Source organism: Schistocerca gregaria, chromosome 1, assembly GCF_023897955.1.
Source record: "Schistocerca gregaria isolate iqSchGreg1 chromosome 1, iqSchGreg1.2, whole genome shotgun sequence".
NCBI classification, from domain to species: domain Eukaryota; kingdom Metazoa; phylum Arthropoda; class Insecta; order Orthoptera; family Acrididae; genus Schistocerca; species Schistocerca gregaria.
The window spans coordinates 174761907-174780694 of record NC_064920.1 but is presented as its reverse complement, the minus strand read 5'-3'; the positions used below and the strand labels follow the sequence as shown (position 1 = coordinate 174780694).

The 18788-nt window shown below is 44.2% G+C and overlaps 1 protein-coding gene across 2 annotated transcripts in view; it reads right to left on the bottom strand.

Annotated features, from left to right (window-relative positions):
• LOC126336196 (EGFR adapter protein-like) overlaps positions 1–18788 on the bottom strand; it is a 1052725-nt gene that overhangs the window by 52727 nt on the left and 981210 nt on the right. For both annotated transcript variants that reach the window (XM_049999704.1, XM_049999712.1), the window contains exon 4: positions 10292–10438. In XM_049999704.1, the coding sequence (XP_049855661.1) occupies positions 10292–10438 (147 nt within the window). The remainder of the gene's footprint in view (positions 1–10291; positions 10439–18788) is intronic.

Genomic DNA, 18788 nt, shown 5'->3' with positions numbered 1-18788 from the left:
ATTGTATAGGAACAAAGTTTGCTAATAATTACAAACTTCTTTCATGCAGGGAAGCGTCCTGGGACCTCTACTGTTCCTGATCTATATAAATGACCTGGGTGACAATCTGAGCAGTTCTCTTAGACTGTTCGCAGATGATGCTGTAATTTACCGTCTAGTAAGGTCATCCGAAGACCAGTATCAGCTGCAAAGCGATTTAGAAAAGATTGCTGTATGGTGTGTCAGGTGGCAGTTGACGCTAAATAACGAAAAGTGTGAGATGATCCACATGAGTTCCAAAAGAAATCCGTTGGATTTCGATTACTCGATAAATAGTACAATTCTCAAGGCTGTCAATTCAACTAAGTACCTGGGTGTTAAAATTACGAACAACTTCAGTTGGAAGGACCACATAGATAATATTGTCGGGAAGGCGAGCCAAAGGTTGCGTTTCATTGGCAGGACACTTAGAAGATGCAAGAAGTCCACTAAAGAGACAGCTTACACTACACTCGTTCGTCCTCTGTTAGAATATTGCTGTGCGGTGTGGGATCCTTACCAGGTGGGATTGACGGAGGACATCGAGAGGGTGCAAAGAAGGGCAGCTCGTTTTGTATTATCGCGTTATAGGGGAGAGAGTGTGGCAGATATGATACACGAGTTGGAATGGAAGTCATCACAGCATAGACGTTTTTCGTCGCGGCGAGACCTTTTTACGAAATTTCAGTCACCTACTTTCTCTTCCGAATGCGAAAATATTTTGTTGAGCCCAACCTACATAGGTAGGAATGATCATCAAAATAAAATAAGAGAAATCAGAGCTCGAACAGAAAGGTTTAGGTGTTCGTTTTTCCCGCTCGCTGTTCGGGAGTGGAATAGTAGAGAGATAGTATGATTGTGGTTCGATGAACCCTCTGCCAAGCACTTAGATGTGAATTGCAGAGTAGTCATGTAGATGTAGATGCATTAAACAAACAAATAAATTACAATTATACCACATTACAAGTTACAGATTTGTTACAATTGAAATGCTTTGTTTTGAAATGAACATTAAATAATGCAAACGAGTATATAAGTCACCAGCTACTAGCTAACAAAGTTTTATTGCCAGCCTTATCGCTGTAGTTTCCCGACAATCTAAATTCTCGTCGTGACCTCCTCCTGAAATTTGCAGACAATACTTTGTCATCACTTTGTATTTCTTGCACCTCTGTTGCTTGTATACTTTATATGTACAGTCGCTTTAGCGTTTACTTCTTCTGTCGCCTTTTCATCAAAATAAACGCAATCAAAATCTCCCAAGCGAAGGAGGAGATTCACAGCAGACTGCCTTCGCATTGTGGTAACGTGTGGATATGAGAACGCAGATGTTTATATGCGATCTTTCCGCAAATTTTTGTGAATGTCCTTTTATTACCGTGCATCTGCAATTGCGTACGACGAAAGAGGCGTCGTGTGGGCGTAGCTTTATGGAACGTAACGGAAGATACTGTAAGTTTCTAGGGACCATCACAGTCAAATGTAAATCCTTCTCAATACGAATGTTTTCAAAATTAAGGCACGTCGTTTTGCTCAGCACTGAGTGGCGAACGTGAGATTATGAGATACCATCCGCATTCCAAAAAATTAGAAAAAACAAAAATAAAATTCAGTGTTCTTAGCAAAGTGTAAATGGTAAATTTTCCTCACTGCTGTGAAGTGACAGAACAAGGAAAGTGTCGTCTAGAAATGTCAAAACATCTACATTTATTAGCGTCATTAAATTTCTACAACAAGGACAGAAAACAGTATTCACAATACAATATGTAGACCTTTTATTTGATGCATTATGGGCCATAAATAATGTTAAAAACAGTTTTACTCTACAGGAAATGTGAAATTTACTGTTAAATACAAGGTTTTAACGAAAATTGTTCCAAGTTCAAATGGTTCAAATGGCTCTAAGCACTTAACATCTGAGGTCATCAGTCCCCTAGAACTTAGAACTACTTAAATCAAACTAACCTAAGGACAGCACATACATCCATGCCCGAGGTAAGATTCGAACCTGCGACCGTAGCTGTCGCGCGATTCCGGACTGAAGCGCCTAGAAACGCTCGGCCACAGTGGCCTGCTGTTCCAAGCATTTGTGTTTTTATTTATGCACAGTTTAAATGTTTTACCTATGTAGGTTTTGCAAAACCAAAATAATTTTACACTGTCAGGCATTAAGCCTCTCTCGCGAAATAGCACGCATAGGAAATCCAAGTCTTCAGCTTTCTTCACAAAGTGTCACGAAAATGAAGGACACAATAAGGCAAACATTCAGAACACACAAACCACGAAATCAACTACTGTAATTGGAGTGAACACGGTGGATATAGGTTAACTTTTCATGGTAGCAGACAACTGCACTGTCTCGTCCCCTACACCAAAACTTTCTGTCCAACAATCCTAGACACTGACATTCCGTTCCGTTCCGTTCTGTTCCGTCCCGTCCCGATCCGTTGTGTCACGATGATGGTTTGTATGTATGCCGCTTCTCAGTACATTCTGGTATGTTTTAAAGTTAGGTTTCGTTCCGTGACGTCCAGTAGAAATCGACCTCAATATTTCTTCCGAATCAAATGTTGAGTGAACTCTCGATCTGGTCAAGGAAACAAATGCCCCTGTGACAGTGTCATAGCTCGTAAGCAGTTCAGTCGTTTCGTTGGTGTTTATTGGAATGATGTTGGTGGTAGTCTCTAACAAAGTATTCTCCTTATGTACTGGAATCATTTATTCTTGTACCTTTGGACATCTTCAAGTGCGCTACTTGTAAAACCAAACAGTTTTCTAAGCAAACACTTTAAATTTGTGCTATTAAAACAACAATTAACATAACTGAAGTAGATGGGGAAATAATCGAAAAATTTGCATTTCAAATACATCTGTGCTAGGACAATACTTCATCTGAAGTCATTCCCGATCCATAATCATACATTCTCAATTAGCTCGTCAGCAGCTTGTTTCTGAAGTGAGTTTACTCGCTTCTGTATTCATGCAGCCGTGTCAGTTTTCGCTATTAATTATGGTAAGCCCTGTACATATCAAAATGATTACTACTAAATCAAACAAATCTCTTCACATACTGAGTACAGCTGAACACGAAATTCGCCGTGATAGCCAATCATCGATCTTACAAGGTCAGTGTGCCCAAGTATAGCAGTAGTTAATTCAGGTGCTGCACAGGGAATGAGATTAGGACACGAGACACTATAAGTAGTAGACGAGTCCAGCTATTTGGGCAGTAAAGCAATTGATGGTCGTGGACGTGAAATAGCAATGGCAAGAAAAGCGTTTCAGAAAAAGGGAAATATTTTAATGTCGAAAATAAATTTAAGTATTATTGAAGATATCTGCGTCGATTGTAGCCTTGTATTAACGAACAGCAAATCAGGCAAGAAGAGAACAGTAACATCTGAAGTGTGGTGCTACGGAACAATGCTGAAGATTAAGTGGGTAGATCGCGTAACTAATGAGCATCTACTGAGTAGGTATGGGGTGAAATTGGTAGTACAACACGAGGAAAAGGAGGGAAATTCGACACATTTCGAAAATCACGGAATCATACAGAATGACAGTTATTGAACTATATGAAATAAAATCGTCACAACTTCTGAACGCTTTGCGTCAGGGCGTTCAAACTGCACCGTTGGCCGCGGGGCATGATGGGATTTAGTGTGCGCGTTGGTGACTGAGTGGTCTGCAATGTCCGTGGTGACTACCGAACGGTATGTGAAGGTTTTAGAAGATGATTTCATCCTCATTATCCAAAGTGACGCTGATTTCAAGATGTGTTTCACGCAAGACGGACCTCGACCCCATCGATACAGGAGAGGTGTTTGATGTCCTGGAAAAGCACTTTGCGGACCGCATTCTAGCTCTGAGGTACCCAGAGGCCACTGCCATGGGCCTCGATTGACCGCCATATACTCCGGATCTGAATACAAAGCGGCACCTTCTTGTGGGGCTATATTAAAGGCAAGGTGTAGAACAATAACCCCACAACCATTGCTGAGCTGAACACTGATATTCAGGACGTCATCGACAGTATCGATGTTCTGACACTTCAGCGTGTCATGCAGCATTTCGCTATTCGTCTACGTCACATCATTGCCAATTATGGCAGGCATATCGGACATGTTGTTGTTGTTGTGGTCTTCAGTCCTGAGACTGGTTTGATGCAGCTCTCCATGCTACCCTATCCTGTGCAAGCTTCTTCTCCCAGTACCTACTGCAACCTACATCCTTCTCAATCTGCTTAGTGTATTCATCTCTTGGTCTCCCTCTACGATTTTTACCCTCCACGCTGCCCTCCAATGCTAAATTTGTAATCCCTTGATGCCTCAGAACATGTCCTACCAACCGATCACTTCTTCTGGTCAAGTTGTGCCACAAACTTCTCTTCTCCCCAATCCTATTCAATACTTCCTCATTAGTTATGTGATCTACCCATCTAATATTCAGCGTTCCTCTGTAGCACCACATTTCCAAAGCTTCTATTCTCTTCTTGTCGAAACTACTTATCGTGCGTGTTTCACTTCCATGCATGGCTACACTCCATACAAATACTTTCAGAAATGACTTCCTGACACTTTAATCTATACTCGATGTTAACAAATTTCTCTTCTTCAGAAACGCTTTCCTTGCCATTGCCAGTCTACATTTTATATCCTCTCTACTTCGACAACATCAGTTATTTTACTTCCTAAATAGCAAAACTCCTTTACTACTTTAAGTGTCTCATTTCCCAATCTAATTCCCTCAGCATCACCCGATTTAATTTGACTACATTCCATTATCCTCGTTTTGCTTTTGTTGATGTTCATCTTATATCCTCCCTTCAAGACACTGTCCATTCCGTTCAACTGCTCTTCCAAGTCCTTTGCCGTCTCTGACAGAATTACAATGTCATCGGCGAACCTCAAAGTTTTTACTTCTTCTCCATGGATTTTAATACCTACTCCGAATTTTTCTTTTGTTTCCTTCACTGCTTGCTCAATATACAGATTGAATAACATCGGGGAGAGGCTACAACCCTGTCTCACTCCCTTCCCAACCACTGCTTCCCGTTCATGTCCCTCTTATAACTGCCATCTCGTTTCTGTAAATAGCCTGTCTCACTCCCTTCCCAACCACTGCTTCCCGTTCATGTCCCTCTTATAACTGCCATCTCGTTTCTGTAAATAGCCTTTCGCTCCCTGTATTTTAACCCTGCCATCTTCAGAATTTGAAAGAGAGTATTCCAGTCAACATTGTCAAAAGCTTTCTCTAAGTCTACAAAAGCTGGAAATGGAGATTTGCCCTTCCTTAATCTAGCGTCTAAGATAAGTCGTAGGGTCAGTATTGCCTCACGTGTACCTACATTTCTACAGAATCCAAACTGATCTTCCCAGAGGTCGGCTTCTACTAGTTTTTCCATTCGTCTGTAAAAAATTCGCGTTAATATTTTGTAGCTGTGACTTATTATACTGATACTTCGGTTATTTTCACATCTATTAACACCTGCTTTCTTTGGGATAGAATTATTATATTCTTCTTGAAGTCTGAGGGTATTTCGCCTGTCTCATACAACTGCTCACCAGATGATACAGTTTTGTCAGGACTGGCTCTTCCAAGGCCGTCAGTAGTTCCAATGGAATGTTGTCTACTCCGGGGGCCTTGTTTCGACTCAGGTCTTTCAGTGCTCTGTCAAACTCTTCACGCAGTATCGTATTTCCCATTTCATCTTCATCTACATCCTCTTCTATTTCCATAATATTGTCCTCAAGTACATCGCCCTTGTATAGGCCCTCTATATACTCCTTCCACCTTTCTGCTTTCCCTTCTTTGCTTAGAACTGGGTTTCCATCTGAGCTCTTGATGTTCATACAAGTGGTTCTTTTATCTGCAAAGGTCACTTTAATTTTCCTGTAGGCAGTATCTATCTTACCCCTAGTGAGATAAACCTCTACATCCTTACATTTGTCCTCTAGCCATCCCTGCTTAGCCATTTTGCACTTTCTGTCGATCTCATTTTTGAGACGTTTTTATTCCTTTTTGCCAGCTTCATTTACTGCATTCTTATATTTTCTCCTTTCATCAATTAAATTCAATATTTCTTCTGTTACCCAAGGATTTCTACTAGTCCTCGTCTTTTTACCTACTTTATCCTCTCCTGCCTTCACTACTTCATCCCTCACAGGTATCCATTCTTCTTCTACTGTATTTCTCTCCCCCATTCCTGTGAATTTTTCCCTTATGCTCTCCCTGATATTCTGTACAACCTCTGGTTCTTTCAGTTTATCCAGGTGCCATCTCCTTACATTTCCACATGTCACAACATAAATCCGAATATTTTCAGTGACGTTTACGTGTTGAATAAAGTGTATGCACGCCTTAGTTTGTAACTAATTTACGTTTTTTCTATGTAGTTCAATAATTGACACCATGTAAATTTAATACTGGAGTAAAATTTAAGGAATAAAAATAGTAGAGAGAAACCAAGAGATGAACACAGTAAACAGGTTCAAATGGCTGGGGGTTGCACTAGTTATTCAGAGATGAAAGGGCATAGTACTGTAGTCCCTGGGCTGAAGACAACAACAAGAACAACAACAACAACGACGACGACGACCACGACGACGACCTGGCTAAGCCATGTCTCCGCAATATCCTTCCTTCCAAGAGTACTGGTCTGCAAGGTGCGCAGAAAAGCTTCCGTGAAGTTTGAAAGTTAGGAGACGAGGTACTGTCAGAACTGAAGCTGTGAGGGCGGGTCGTGAGTCGTGCTTGGGTAGCTCAGATGGTAGAGCACTTGCCCGCGAAAGGCAAAGGTCCCGAGTTCGAGTCTCTGTCCGGCACACAGTTTTAGTCTGCCAGGAAAATGCATTAGAGACAGACCTAGGACCTCGTTCAGTGGTAGCAAGCATGCTGGCATTCTAGTTAATCGATTCACGGAAACTACAGAAAACCTAAATCCGCCGAAGTGGGCGGCGATTTGAGCTTCGTTCCACCAGAAGTTCGGTGTCTTAGTTGTTGCACCATCTCGTTCAGCAGGCTATGTCATAGCTCGCAAGTCATATGTTCATCTCAATTTTCAGTTTCAATCTTATATTCTACTTCCCAGCTTATTTTCGACAGTCTCGTACGTCGGCTTTAAAAGGCTGTGTTTTTTTTCTTTTTTTTTTTACGTTGAACGAGAGTATTTCCAGCAAGTGTCTGAGTGTTTCAGTTAACAGCAACTACTTTTCAGTTTTCAGCTCTGCCGTTGAATTAACAGCACAGATTTGAGCACAGGTTAATGTGTGTGTGATGACATACACTGAGGAGCCAAACAAACTGCTATACCTGCCTACTGTCGCGTAGGCTTCCGCGAACACGCAGAATGCCGAATCACAACGTGGCATGGACTAGAGTAATGTATGAAGTAGTCCTGGAGGGAACTGTCCTGTAGGGCTGTCCATAAATCCGTAAGAGTACGAACACCACGTTGCAAGGCATCCCAGATATGCTCAATAATGTTCATGCCCGAGTATGGTGGCCAGCGAAAGAATTTAAACTCAGAAGAGTGTTCCTGGAGCCACTCTGTAGCAAAACTGAACGTGTGGGGTGTCGCATTGTCCAGCTGGAATTGTCCAGGTCCGTCGGAATGCATAGTGGACATGAATGCATGCACGTGATCGGACAGGATGGTCGCGTATTTTCAATTGCCAGAGTCGTATCTAGATGTGTCAGGTGTCCCGTGTCACTCCAGCTGCACATGTCCCAAGCCACTACTGAGCCTCCAGCAGCTTGAACAACCATCGGTTGACATTTTGGATCCATAGACTCACGAGCTTGTCGCTATACCCGTACACGTCCAACCGCGCAATGCAATCTGAAACGAGACTCGTCCAACCAGGCAACATGTTTCCAGTCAACAGACCAATGTCGGTGTTGACGGGCCCAGGCGAGTCGTAAAGCATTGTATCGTGCAGCCTACAAGGTTACACGGGTGGGTCTTCGGCGCCGGAACCCCATATCGATGATATTTCGTTGAATGGTTCGCACGCTGACTGTTGCTGATAGCCCAGTATTGAAATATGCAACAATTTGCTGAATGCATTTCTGTCACGTTGAACGATTCTCTTCAGTCTTCGTTGTTCCCGTTCTTGCAGGATCTTCTTCCGGCAGCAGCGATGTCGGAGGTTTGATGTTTTGTCGGATTCCTGACCTTCACGGTACACTCGTGAAATGGTCGTACGGGGGAGGTCCCGACTTCATCGCTACCTCGGAGATGCTTTGTCCCATCGCTCGTGCGTCAACTATAACACCACGTTCAAACTCACTTAAATCTTGATAACCTGCCACTGTAGCAGCAGTAACCGATCTAACAACTGTGACAGGCACTTCTTTTGTTGTACAGGCGTTGCTGACCGTAGTGCCGTGTTCTCCTGTTTACATATCTCCGTATTTGAATACTCATTCTTTGGCGCATCAGTGTAGTTTCTGACGATGGGATTTTGTCATCTTTGGTTTTGGAGCTACAAGATGCCATCAACGATTTTAAAAACAATAAGGTCGCTGGCCTCGATGATCTGAGATCTGAGCAAATTAAACATTTTGGACCGGGAGTACAAGCATGGGCCCTAGAGCCAATGAATAACTGTATAACAACAATGCAAATTCCTAAACTGAAGAAAGCTCGGGTTATTGCGTTACTAAAACCAGGGAAAGACCCAGCTGAAGCCAAAAATTTTCGGCCTGTCTCACTGCTTTGTCATTTATTTAAAGTGCTGGAGCGAATGATTCTCAAACGCATAGCTTATTATGTGGACAAAGCCCTCATTAACGAACAAGCTCGATTTCGACCAGGAAAATCATGCTGTGGCCAAATACTTAATCTCACACAGTACATCGAAGACGGCTATCAGAGAGGAGAAGTAACAGGGGTCGCATTCCTGGATCTCAGTGCTGCATATGACACAGTTAAACATAAGTTGCTTACCCAGAAAGTGTATAATGTCACTAAGGACTACACCCTTTCTATGTTCGTGAAATGCATGCTACAGAACAGACGCTACTATGTAACCTTACAATCTAAAAACAGCCGATGGAGGACACAGAAAAATGGACTTGCACAGGGCAGTGCCTTGGCTCCAATATTATTTAACCTCTATACCAATGATCTTCCCATCAGCCACCAGACACGAATGTTCATATATGCTGACGATGCAGCAGTGGCCACACAGGATAAAACCTTTGAACAAGTGGAGGAGAATCTCACAGGAGCCTTAACAGAACTTGCTACCTATTACGACGGCAATAACCTTAAACCAAACCCTAGTAAATCTCAAGTATCCGCCTTCCATCTTAGGAACAAACAAGCCAAACGGAAACTCCGAGTCATGTGGCAAGGGGAAGAGCTGAAACATACAAATAGCCCAAAATACCTGGGAGTAACATTGGACAGAGCACTTACTTTTAAGCAGCACTGTCACAACACTAATAAAAGGTCTGTGCCAGGAACAACATACTGCGGAAGCTAACAGGTTCATCGTGGGGAGCTCAACCACATGTTTTGCGCACCACAGGTCTGGTGCTGAGTACCTCAGCAGCGGAATTTGCGGCGCCAGTTTGGAGGAACTCAGCTCACACTAAGCAAGTTGACGTCGCCGTAAACGAAACCGTACGTATTGCCGCAGGATGCCTCAAACCAACTCCTACAGACATCATTTATCCAATCATAGGCATAGCACCACTCACTATCCGCAGACAAGTAGCCGCCGAGATCGAAAGATCAAAACGAATGATCCTCGACACCCGATGCATATGCACCGAAAACAATGCGTCCGCCTGAAATCCCGCAGGAGTTTCATTGAAACTACTGAAGAGCTCGCCACCAAGCCCACCGCAAGGCGGCTATCTCTTTTGGAAGAAATGGTGCCACACTCCACAATGGAACTACTTGAGGAGGGATCTGCAGAATTTCAACTACCTTTTACAACTTGGAGGTCATTAAACCGGCTGCGTACTGGAGTAACTGGGTGCAAATCAAAACTATTTAAATGGGGTTACAGTGATAGCGATAGGTGTGAATGCGGAGCAATACAGGACTTGGACCACCTAATGATTTGCCCAGATATGTCTATAACATGCACTAAAGATGATATTTTGAAAGTCAATGACAAAGCAAACAACGTTCCTAACTACTGGGAAGGGAAGATATAATTGGTGCATCCGGATACGGAAGAAGAAGAAGAAGATGGGATAAAATTTGATTAGCTGTTAATAGGGAGGTTTCAGTTACAAGAAACGTAATGAGCAGTACCTGCTGCGGCGACTTGGCGAGGAAAGAGTGGCAGCACTGCAGGCTGCAGTGTCCGCGCGGCTCCCTGGCCAGGAAGCTGAACTGAGAATGCGAAGGGTCGCACGTGGCGTACGACACGCGCCGCAGCGCGTGTGCCATCAGCACCGTCTGAAACAACAACACCACACGTGTACCAGCTGCCCATTACATACATCTCTGTCAACTTTGTTTTTAGTACCTCACCAGTATGAGGAAATTATCAGACAATTTACCAAAATAACACCCTTTTCAGTGAATATGTACACATTATATACTATTTGATAGTCCTCCAAAATACAATGGTGTTTCTATTACTCTCCACTGATTTTAATCTCTCTATCCTTCTCAAATTTTCGCATCGCAGAAAATTGCACTCATATGTAGTTTGCTATATTAAGGATTACAGAACTTCTCAGGCTGTTGATTATGTATGCAACATATATGATCGGTTTTAGAATGTATATTTCATCACCAGAAGTATAGGGAAAACCAAAAGCATCTATATCTATTCAATGTGGTGTATAGGACTTGGGTGGAGTAAGATTCACGCTGGGCGTTGTTCGGTTGTAGGCAAAAATTTCGCAACAAATTAAATCTTCATGGCAACGGAACCATAACAAACAAAACTTTATGTGCAGCTCAGTGGACTTCTAGAGAGTACAGCTCAACCGAGAATAACAGTTAAAACGCCTTCAACACAATGAAACAGAATTCAAAGAAACGGAATTAAAATAACTTTGCCCAAGCACTCGGAATGGGGAAACAATACAAAAAATTATAATATATGGTCCTTGGCCACAGACAATACTTATAGTTTCTGCAATTAAACATGCAACACTACTACTACTCTCAGACTTAATTTTGATTACCAACTACCCACTATCCTAAATTATTGTCAGCTACCTGCAGGTTTGCCTATGCATATTTCTCAATATACTCTTCAGTACAATGTTGTTGTTGTTGTTGTCTTCAGTCCTGAGACTGGTTTGATGCAGCTCTCCATGCTACTCTATCCTGTGCAAGCTTCTTCATCCCCCAGTACTTACTGCAGCCTACATCCTCCTGAATCTGCTTAGTGTATCCATTTCTTGGTCTCACTCTACGATTTTTACCCTCGACCCTGCCCTACAATGCTAAATTTGTGATCCCTTGATGCCTCAGAACATGCCCTACCAACCGGTCCCTTCTTCTTGTCAAGTTGTGCCACAAACTCCTCTTCTCCTCAATTCTATTCAATACCTCCTCATTAGTTACGTCATCTACCCAACCGATCTTCAACATTCTTCTGTAGCACCACATTTCGAAAGCTCTAAATTTTACATCCTCTCTACTTCGACCATCATCACTTACTTTGCTCCCCAAATAGCAAAACTCCTTTACTACTTTAAGTGTCTCATTTCCTAATCTAACTCCCTCAGTATCACCCGACGTAATTCGACTGCATTCCATTATCCTCGTTTTGCTTTTGTTAATGTTCATCTTATATCCTCCTTTCAAGACACTGCACATTCCGTTCAACTGCTCTTCCAAGTTCTTTGCTGTCTCTGACAGAATTACAATGTCATCGGCAACTTCTATGTTTTTATTTCTTTTCCGTGGATTTTAATACCTACTCCGAATTTTTCTTTTGTTTCCGTTACTGCTTGCTCAATATACAGATTGAATAACATCGGGGAGAGACTACAACCCTGTCTCACTCCCTACCCAATCACTGCTTCCCGTTCATGTCCGTTCTTAAAAACTGCCATCTCGTTTCTGTAAATAGCCTTTCGCTCCCTGTATTTTAACCCTGCCATCTTCAGAATTTGAAAGAGAGTATTCTAGTCAACATTGTCAAAAGATTTCTCTAAGTCTACAAATGCTAGAAACGTAGGTTTGCCTTTCCTTAATCTTTCCTCTAAGATAAGTCGTAGGGTCAGCATTGCCTCACGTGTGCCAACATTCCTGCGGAATCCAAACTGATCTTCCCCGAGGTCGGCTTCTATCAGTTTTTCCATTCGTCTGTAAAGAATTCGCGTTAGTATTTTGCAGCTGTGACTTATTAAACTGATAGTTCGGTAATTTTCACATCTGTCAACACCGGCTTTCTTTGGGATTGGAATGAGTCAATTTCACACAGAAAAAATAGCAAGGTAGCTTTCGTTGTATAAATGGCACAAACCAATTAAGTCTTGCTCACAGACCTTCGTCAGTTCTGCTGTCTAGACTAAACATCTGTAACCAAAGTTATACATTACCCAGGCAACGCTTTGGAAGCGGTGACATCACCCCAGGCCAGAGCGTTTTTCGGGTCCTGAGAGTCATTCTCCTTCCGCTCAACGGGAGAGCCAGCTACCCTTTCCCGATTGTCTGTTGATGCCTGTTCGACGAGACTGCCCACACATGGAGACCATGGGGGGGGGGGGGGGGGGGGCGGGCATTCAGCAACTATATGTGGCAATTGAAATGCCGTGGGTCGGCCACAAAAAAACCTATGTTTTAACTGCTGCCACACCGTATTTTGCTGACGCTAGTAGTGGATCACTTTAATTTAAAGTAGACACAGGAGCGACGGTGAGACCCTTAATTCAGATACGTACAGGCAATTGTGCTGAACCGCACTGCAACGGACACTGTGCCATGTGTTACAGTAGACGGTGTATTGCTTTGAGGGGACTCTTCTCTTACATTGTTAGCTGTCAGTTCCTCATTGGTACAAAATATTGTTGGGGACGGCACTTTTCCTGTTTTTGGCTTCCATGTAGTTGACAAAAGCCATTTAGCGCATCAGGTGGTTCCTTTCCACGACATGGATTCCTTACTAGATCAAGCAACCTGCTATTTGACAATACCTTTGGTCAAGTAGATAATTTAGAGGCACACATTTCTCAGCTGCATCTAAGTTTTGTCGTCCCTTGGGTAATTACGTTATCCACACTGCCAAGGTAATCGCCGATTTGCATTACTGGCTGGATCAGGACACTGTTTCTAACATTTCTTAGAGTCATTAACCAACCATTTGGTGGAGTCTCAGAAGCCCAACGGCGTCATCCACCTCTTAAGTGATTTTAAACTGACAGCGAATATGCTTTGCGTCACTGACTTATATCCAGCTCTAGAGCTGGAGTAGTTGTTGGCAAAGTTGTTGGGGGGGGGGGGGGGGGGAGTGTCAGTTCTCACGTATGTCCTTTAGTGACATATATCTGCAGCTGCCACTGGATAGAGTTTGTCGATCCTTCTTTGTACTCAACACCCCCTTTGGGCTTTAACAATTACATCGCTTGTATTTTGGAATCTTGTCTGCACTACTATATTTGAGGCAGTTGATTAACGACATTTCTTGCTGCGTAAACTACCTTGTTGACATCTGGGTTATGGCCTCTGCATGACACAAGTATTTATAGTAGCTACGAATGGCTATTCTGGAAATTTGTTGTAAGTTCCTATGGAACCAAACTGCTGAAGTCTCGGTCCCTAGGCTTACACACTACTTAATCTAAGTTAATCTAACTTACACTGAGGACAACATACACACCATGCTCGAGAGAGGAATCGAACCTCCGACGGGAGGACCCGCGCGAACCATGGTAAGGCGCCTGAGACGGCGCGACTACCCCGCGCGGCAGGTGGTTTCCCAAAGCCTGCTGGTGAATTGCCTTAGTTGCAAACGTGCAACTTTTTCCTCACCAAAGGTGCATTTTTTGCAACATGTGTTTAGTAGAGATGGCCTAGTCCCTGCAGACGTCCACATCAAACCATCAACAACCTGCCAACGCCCAGAACCTTAAAGATCTCTCTCTGTTGGTCCATCATGGCCAGGGGACGTCGGCTAGTTAAGTAATTGTCAATGTCAATAAAATTCAACAACAGCCGTGTACTTAAGAATATTAGTTTATTTTATTCTCAAGTATACCAGTGGCAGGTGTGCTCAGTTGTTGTCACTTCTTCGAATGAGGCAATTGTATAACGATTGAATTCATGATATGCAGTGACTTATGGCGCTACACGACAAGCTCGTTTATTTGGGTAGAAGCGTATGGGGCCTGAAGGTGGCATGATAAAATTCCGAAACTGATAGGCATGAGAATAAAATACAATAATATCCTAAAGTAAACGGCTATTGGTGAATTTTATTGACACTGAAAAATATCTAGCCGTTTTTGGGCAGGATTTCCTGGTATGTGGCTCGTCAGTAGGCTTTTCAGTCCCTCAGGCTGTGTCTATGATCTGCTCCCTGTTTGGTTTCTCTTACATCGGGTAAACTTTTAACCGTGGCTTGTGTGTCCGAGTATGGCACTGGCGCTGATCTCTCTCATCGGAAGCCGGACGGCGCCGATCAGCCCATCTCTTACGCACGAAAGACGCTTTCCTCAGTGCAGCGTAGCCAGTCACAGGTGGGAGAGAGGCACTGGCTATTTTAGTGTCATGTTTTCTAGTAAGGAGAACGTTTCTCATTATTACCAACTACAACCACTGGTTTCTTTATTTGATGCTCATACCAAGCCCACCTATTGCAGAGGTGGGCTCTCTGTCTCAGTAATTATTGCAAAGACGTTACTGCCTCGCCGACCACCATGTAAATGTAGATACGCCATTGCGGCTGCCAGTGAGATCCAATCTGCAGTTCGATCGGAAAGAGGCTCTTGTGTTCTCGTTACATGATACCTTGCAGGGACCTTGCTGCATTTTCTGTTGACAGAACGAGAGGTCGCCACTGGTACGCCCAGCCGATCCGCTTTCCTGGCAAATCGTTTAGGTTGTCCACGCCAGAGCGCCTCTCTGCGACTTCACATCCAGCGTGACATATGCCCTCTTCTCTTCTGATGTTTATTCAACATTCTCCACGTAATCTTCTTCCTTTCAGGGAGGAGAAAGGCTGCCAGATGGTAATCCTCCAACCGCTGCACTGCATGCATCGCACTGGAGTAATAGTTGAATGAAGACGTTGGCGTAACGTCACACCTAGTAGCTGGTGATCGATCGTGACATCTAACACCTGGTGTGGGTTTGTAGGGACTATGTGCAAAGTCAGGTTGTGCTGCTGCACAAGCTTTCCTCTTGGTCGGTCCCAGAGCACCCTTGCGACATGGTGCACGTCGCATTCACTCCTCCATTTCATGGCAGCATTTGCTTATTGTTAGTCGAAGGCTTGTCAGACTACCCATACGTAGCCAAGCTGCCCTCCACGTCGTCAACTTCCCCTCTTCGCACAATGTCAGTCATATTTGAGATCTTGGAATGTCCCAGGACCAAAAATAGCCAGCAATTTGTGTCACAGGACTTTTGCTTTCACAGTGGTATACAGCATCTGACTACTACACTGTTTCACTGAGCACGAGATTATGTCACAGTTTTAAAGGATCATTGTTGCTGTTGGTCTCTTGAGATGGAAGAGGCAGGAACTTTATTGTAATAGGTTTCTACGGAGGAGTAAGTGAGGATCTGATGCTGTCTATTGCTTGTCGCATTTCCACAGGAGAAATTGTTTCTCCATTCATGCATTGTATGAAATGCGTCGAGGTTTTCACATAAGAGTCGGAGAAGTCATCGAAATAACAAAACACCCTAACAACATGAATACAGAGATTGTACTCCGGCCTGATCCATTCTGGCTATCGGCCCTGAGGTTCCAAGAGGCCGCACCAACAACACGTATCGCAGCGTTGCTGGTGGGTAACTGCCGCCGCACAGGCTGAGTCGAACAGGAGGAAAACAGGAATCCATACGTCATTCGCCAATGATCGCTAACCAAGCAGTGCCTGAAGCAATAGATGGCAGAACATCCCACTCACTTCACAGTAATAACCTATAACAAAAAGGGTTGCCCTCCTTTCAGTCCAAGAGACGAATCAAATCAACGAGCTTTTAAAATTGTGACTTAATGTCATGCACAGGGAGCAGTAATAACAAAATGTAAGTGAATCTGCACAGGTAAAACACATCAGCAGACACAGAAGAAGGTCACTGTAACAGTGGTCGAAATCGTGGCTTCTAGAGCATAGCGTTTTAGATTATGATGCGGTGCCATACTCAGAAAAGTTTTATGTCAATGAATGAAGACGTCAGTATCTCCCTCCTTTTCAATCGATGTGTGGTAGAGTTTTCTGGCTCTGTACTGGACGACGCCAGTTACCGGAAGCAGTCCAAGGGAACGTTTGCGTGGGCGCCAGCCACGGGGTCTCTTGCATCTGCTACACACAGACACTGGACCACCTTCACACCTGTCTCCCTCCTTCTCCCTTCGGGACTGCCGTTTGGGACAGGTCTTTCAGCCAACAGCACGGATGGCTTCAAGGTGTCGTCGTCGGCCACATATGTTGGCAGTTGTTTGTAGTGTGTCAGTCAGTAGCAGTTCATACTTCCTGCAAATCAGTTGGGTCTCTGCACTGTTGAGTCGTCACCGCCACGGGTTTCCAGTCAGATGGGCGGCAGGGTTGGTCGCGATGCTGTTCCAGTGGTGAACATCCGTATCCAGCAATATACTTCTCTGTTGCAGACCCCTTCATGTTTCTTGCAGTCCTCTTTTACCTGTGGCCGCAAGTCCCAGCGACGCTCTCTCCCCCGCCCACCAGTGTGGAGTCCATGGATTTTGATCCGCTCTCCTCCTCCTCCTCCTCCTCCTCCTCCTTCTCTGCCTCTAGTCCCTCCCCCCACTCCTAGCAGACGGATTTGTTTGGCAGCCAGTCTGCTGTCGAGATCTGCTGAGCCCCATTCAAATCTGCGCACGGTTTGGCGTTTCAAATACGGACATCTTCGGCGCTATGTTGCTTTTTCAGTGGACAGGGAATTAGTGTCCCCACCAGCAGACATCGCGATGGAGGCAGATGAGCTGGCATGGCTAACGCAGAAAACTCATGTAGGCAAGTACCATGGGAGGGACAGACGACGTATGGGCAAACTCCCTGTGGAAGTCTTGCAGGTTACCGTAAGGCAGGCAGAAATGTTCTAACGCGGAGTTCAGCACGGACCTCACCTTGTATCTCGTGCAATGTCTGTATGCTTAATCGTCAGCCAATTGTGACTACACTGTGATGTTTTCAACCACGTGCATGTCTCTACACGGTTTCACACATTCTGCTTCCTGGCAGGTTGAATGGCATGGCGAGATTTCACTTCGTCCTGCTGCGTTCTGTTCCCTGGCTTGTTGCTGAGCCAATGTTGGCCAACGCAGAGCCTTGTAGCGACAATGTTGTTTAGCGCCGTTGGCACGCCTGTGCAGATACCAAAATTACAAATCTTGCAAGTGAAATTCTAAAACACAACAGGAATTTCTGCAGTTGCACAGTAATGGAGTTTGAGATAGCAGCAAAAATGTCGTGTGGAGTTCATCTATAAGGGTCGTTCAAAAAGAAATGAACCGGAGGTAAAATTACAGACACCAGTACCTGTATCTTAGAAGTATTGACCCTGGCTGTTAAGAGACTTGTCCCACTGTGACACAAGATGCTGAATGGCTGTCTTTTGTAAGTTGTTAAACGACAGAGGTATTAATTACTACATGTCCGAGGAAGGGTCCATTCCGATGCTGCTACCTGTGCCTAAAGCAGTCGATAGCAGATGTTCTTCTCGGCGTTCCGCTGCGCCCATATATAAACACGGAATGAGGCAGTGAGACGATACACTTCGTGCCGAAATATCAGTCTGTCCGCCTCGTTCAAACGCCTGCGTGCTCTGTGCCTCCGATTACGTCACCGCCAGGTAGCTGCAAAAAGCGTTTTCAGTAGCAGTGGGAAGTGAATTAACGAGGATTGTATACCATCCTGGGTCGCTTATATTTCACGGAGACAACTGCTTGTGTGCCGCCCGTAATGTTGGCAAACCGGTGACAAGTGGTGAGATTATTTTCCACTTTTAAGGCGTAACAAAAGAAAATACCAATAACGTGATCTACCCTCTACTCGTCTTCAACTGAACTTCCTACTGCACAGAATTTGTATCCTTAGTGAACTTCAAATGCATCTCATCATTCGTCAGTACTTCAGCGTCCTCTTCGTTCCACAATGGTTGTTTCGGACGATTATGTTAAATTTCAATTAACTCTTCATCAGGGGTGTCCTCAGCTCTAGGCATCCCAAAACTAGGGGGAGGTATAACAAAGACTCCTCGAAGATAGTTAGCAAATAATGTGGGTGGTTGTTCACACTATGGGTCACTGGATGGAGGGATGTTTGGTCTCCGTCACATTCCGGGGAAAACGACGCAACAGATGCCTGTAATAATCCTTAGCCCTGGTCGGGCGCTATTTGGGAGACTGATATGTGTTCAACTGTAGTCGACGAAAAACGTCGAAATGTGAGACTAATGATGTGGCAGACAGACAACGGTGTTGAGGTGGAAGCAGGCAGGAGGATCTAAAGCAAGTTGCGTGTTAGAGATGTGCCCCGTCTGGTCCACTGTCTTCTCGTGGTATATAAGGCCGCAACTCGCATACAGACATTGACGACCTAGAGGCCACCATGCCGTGAGTACAAGGTAAGTACCTCACAACGGACTTCCAACA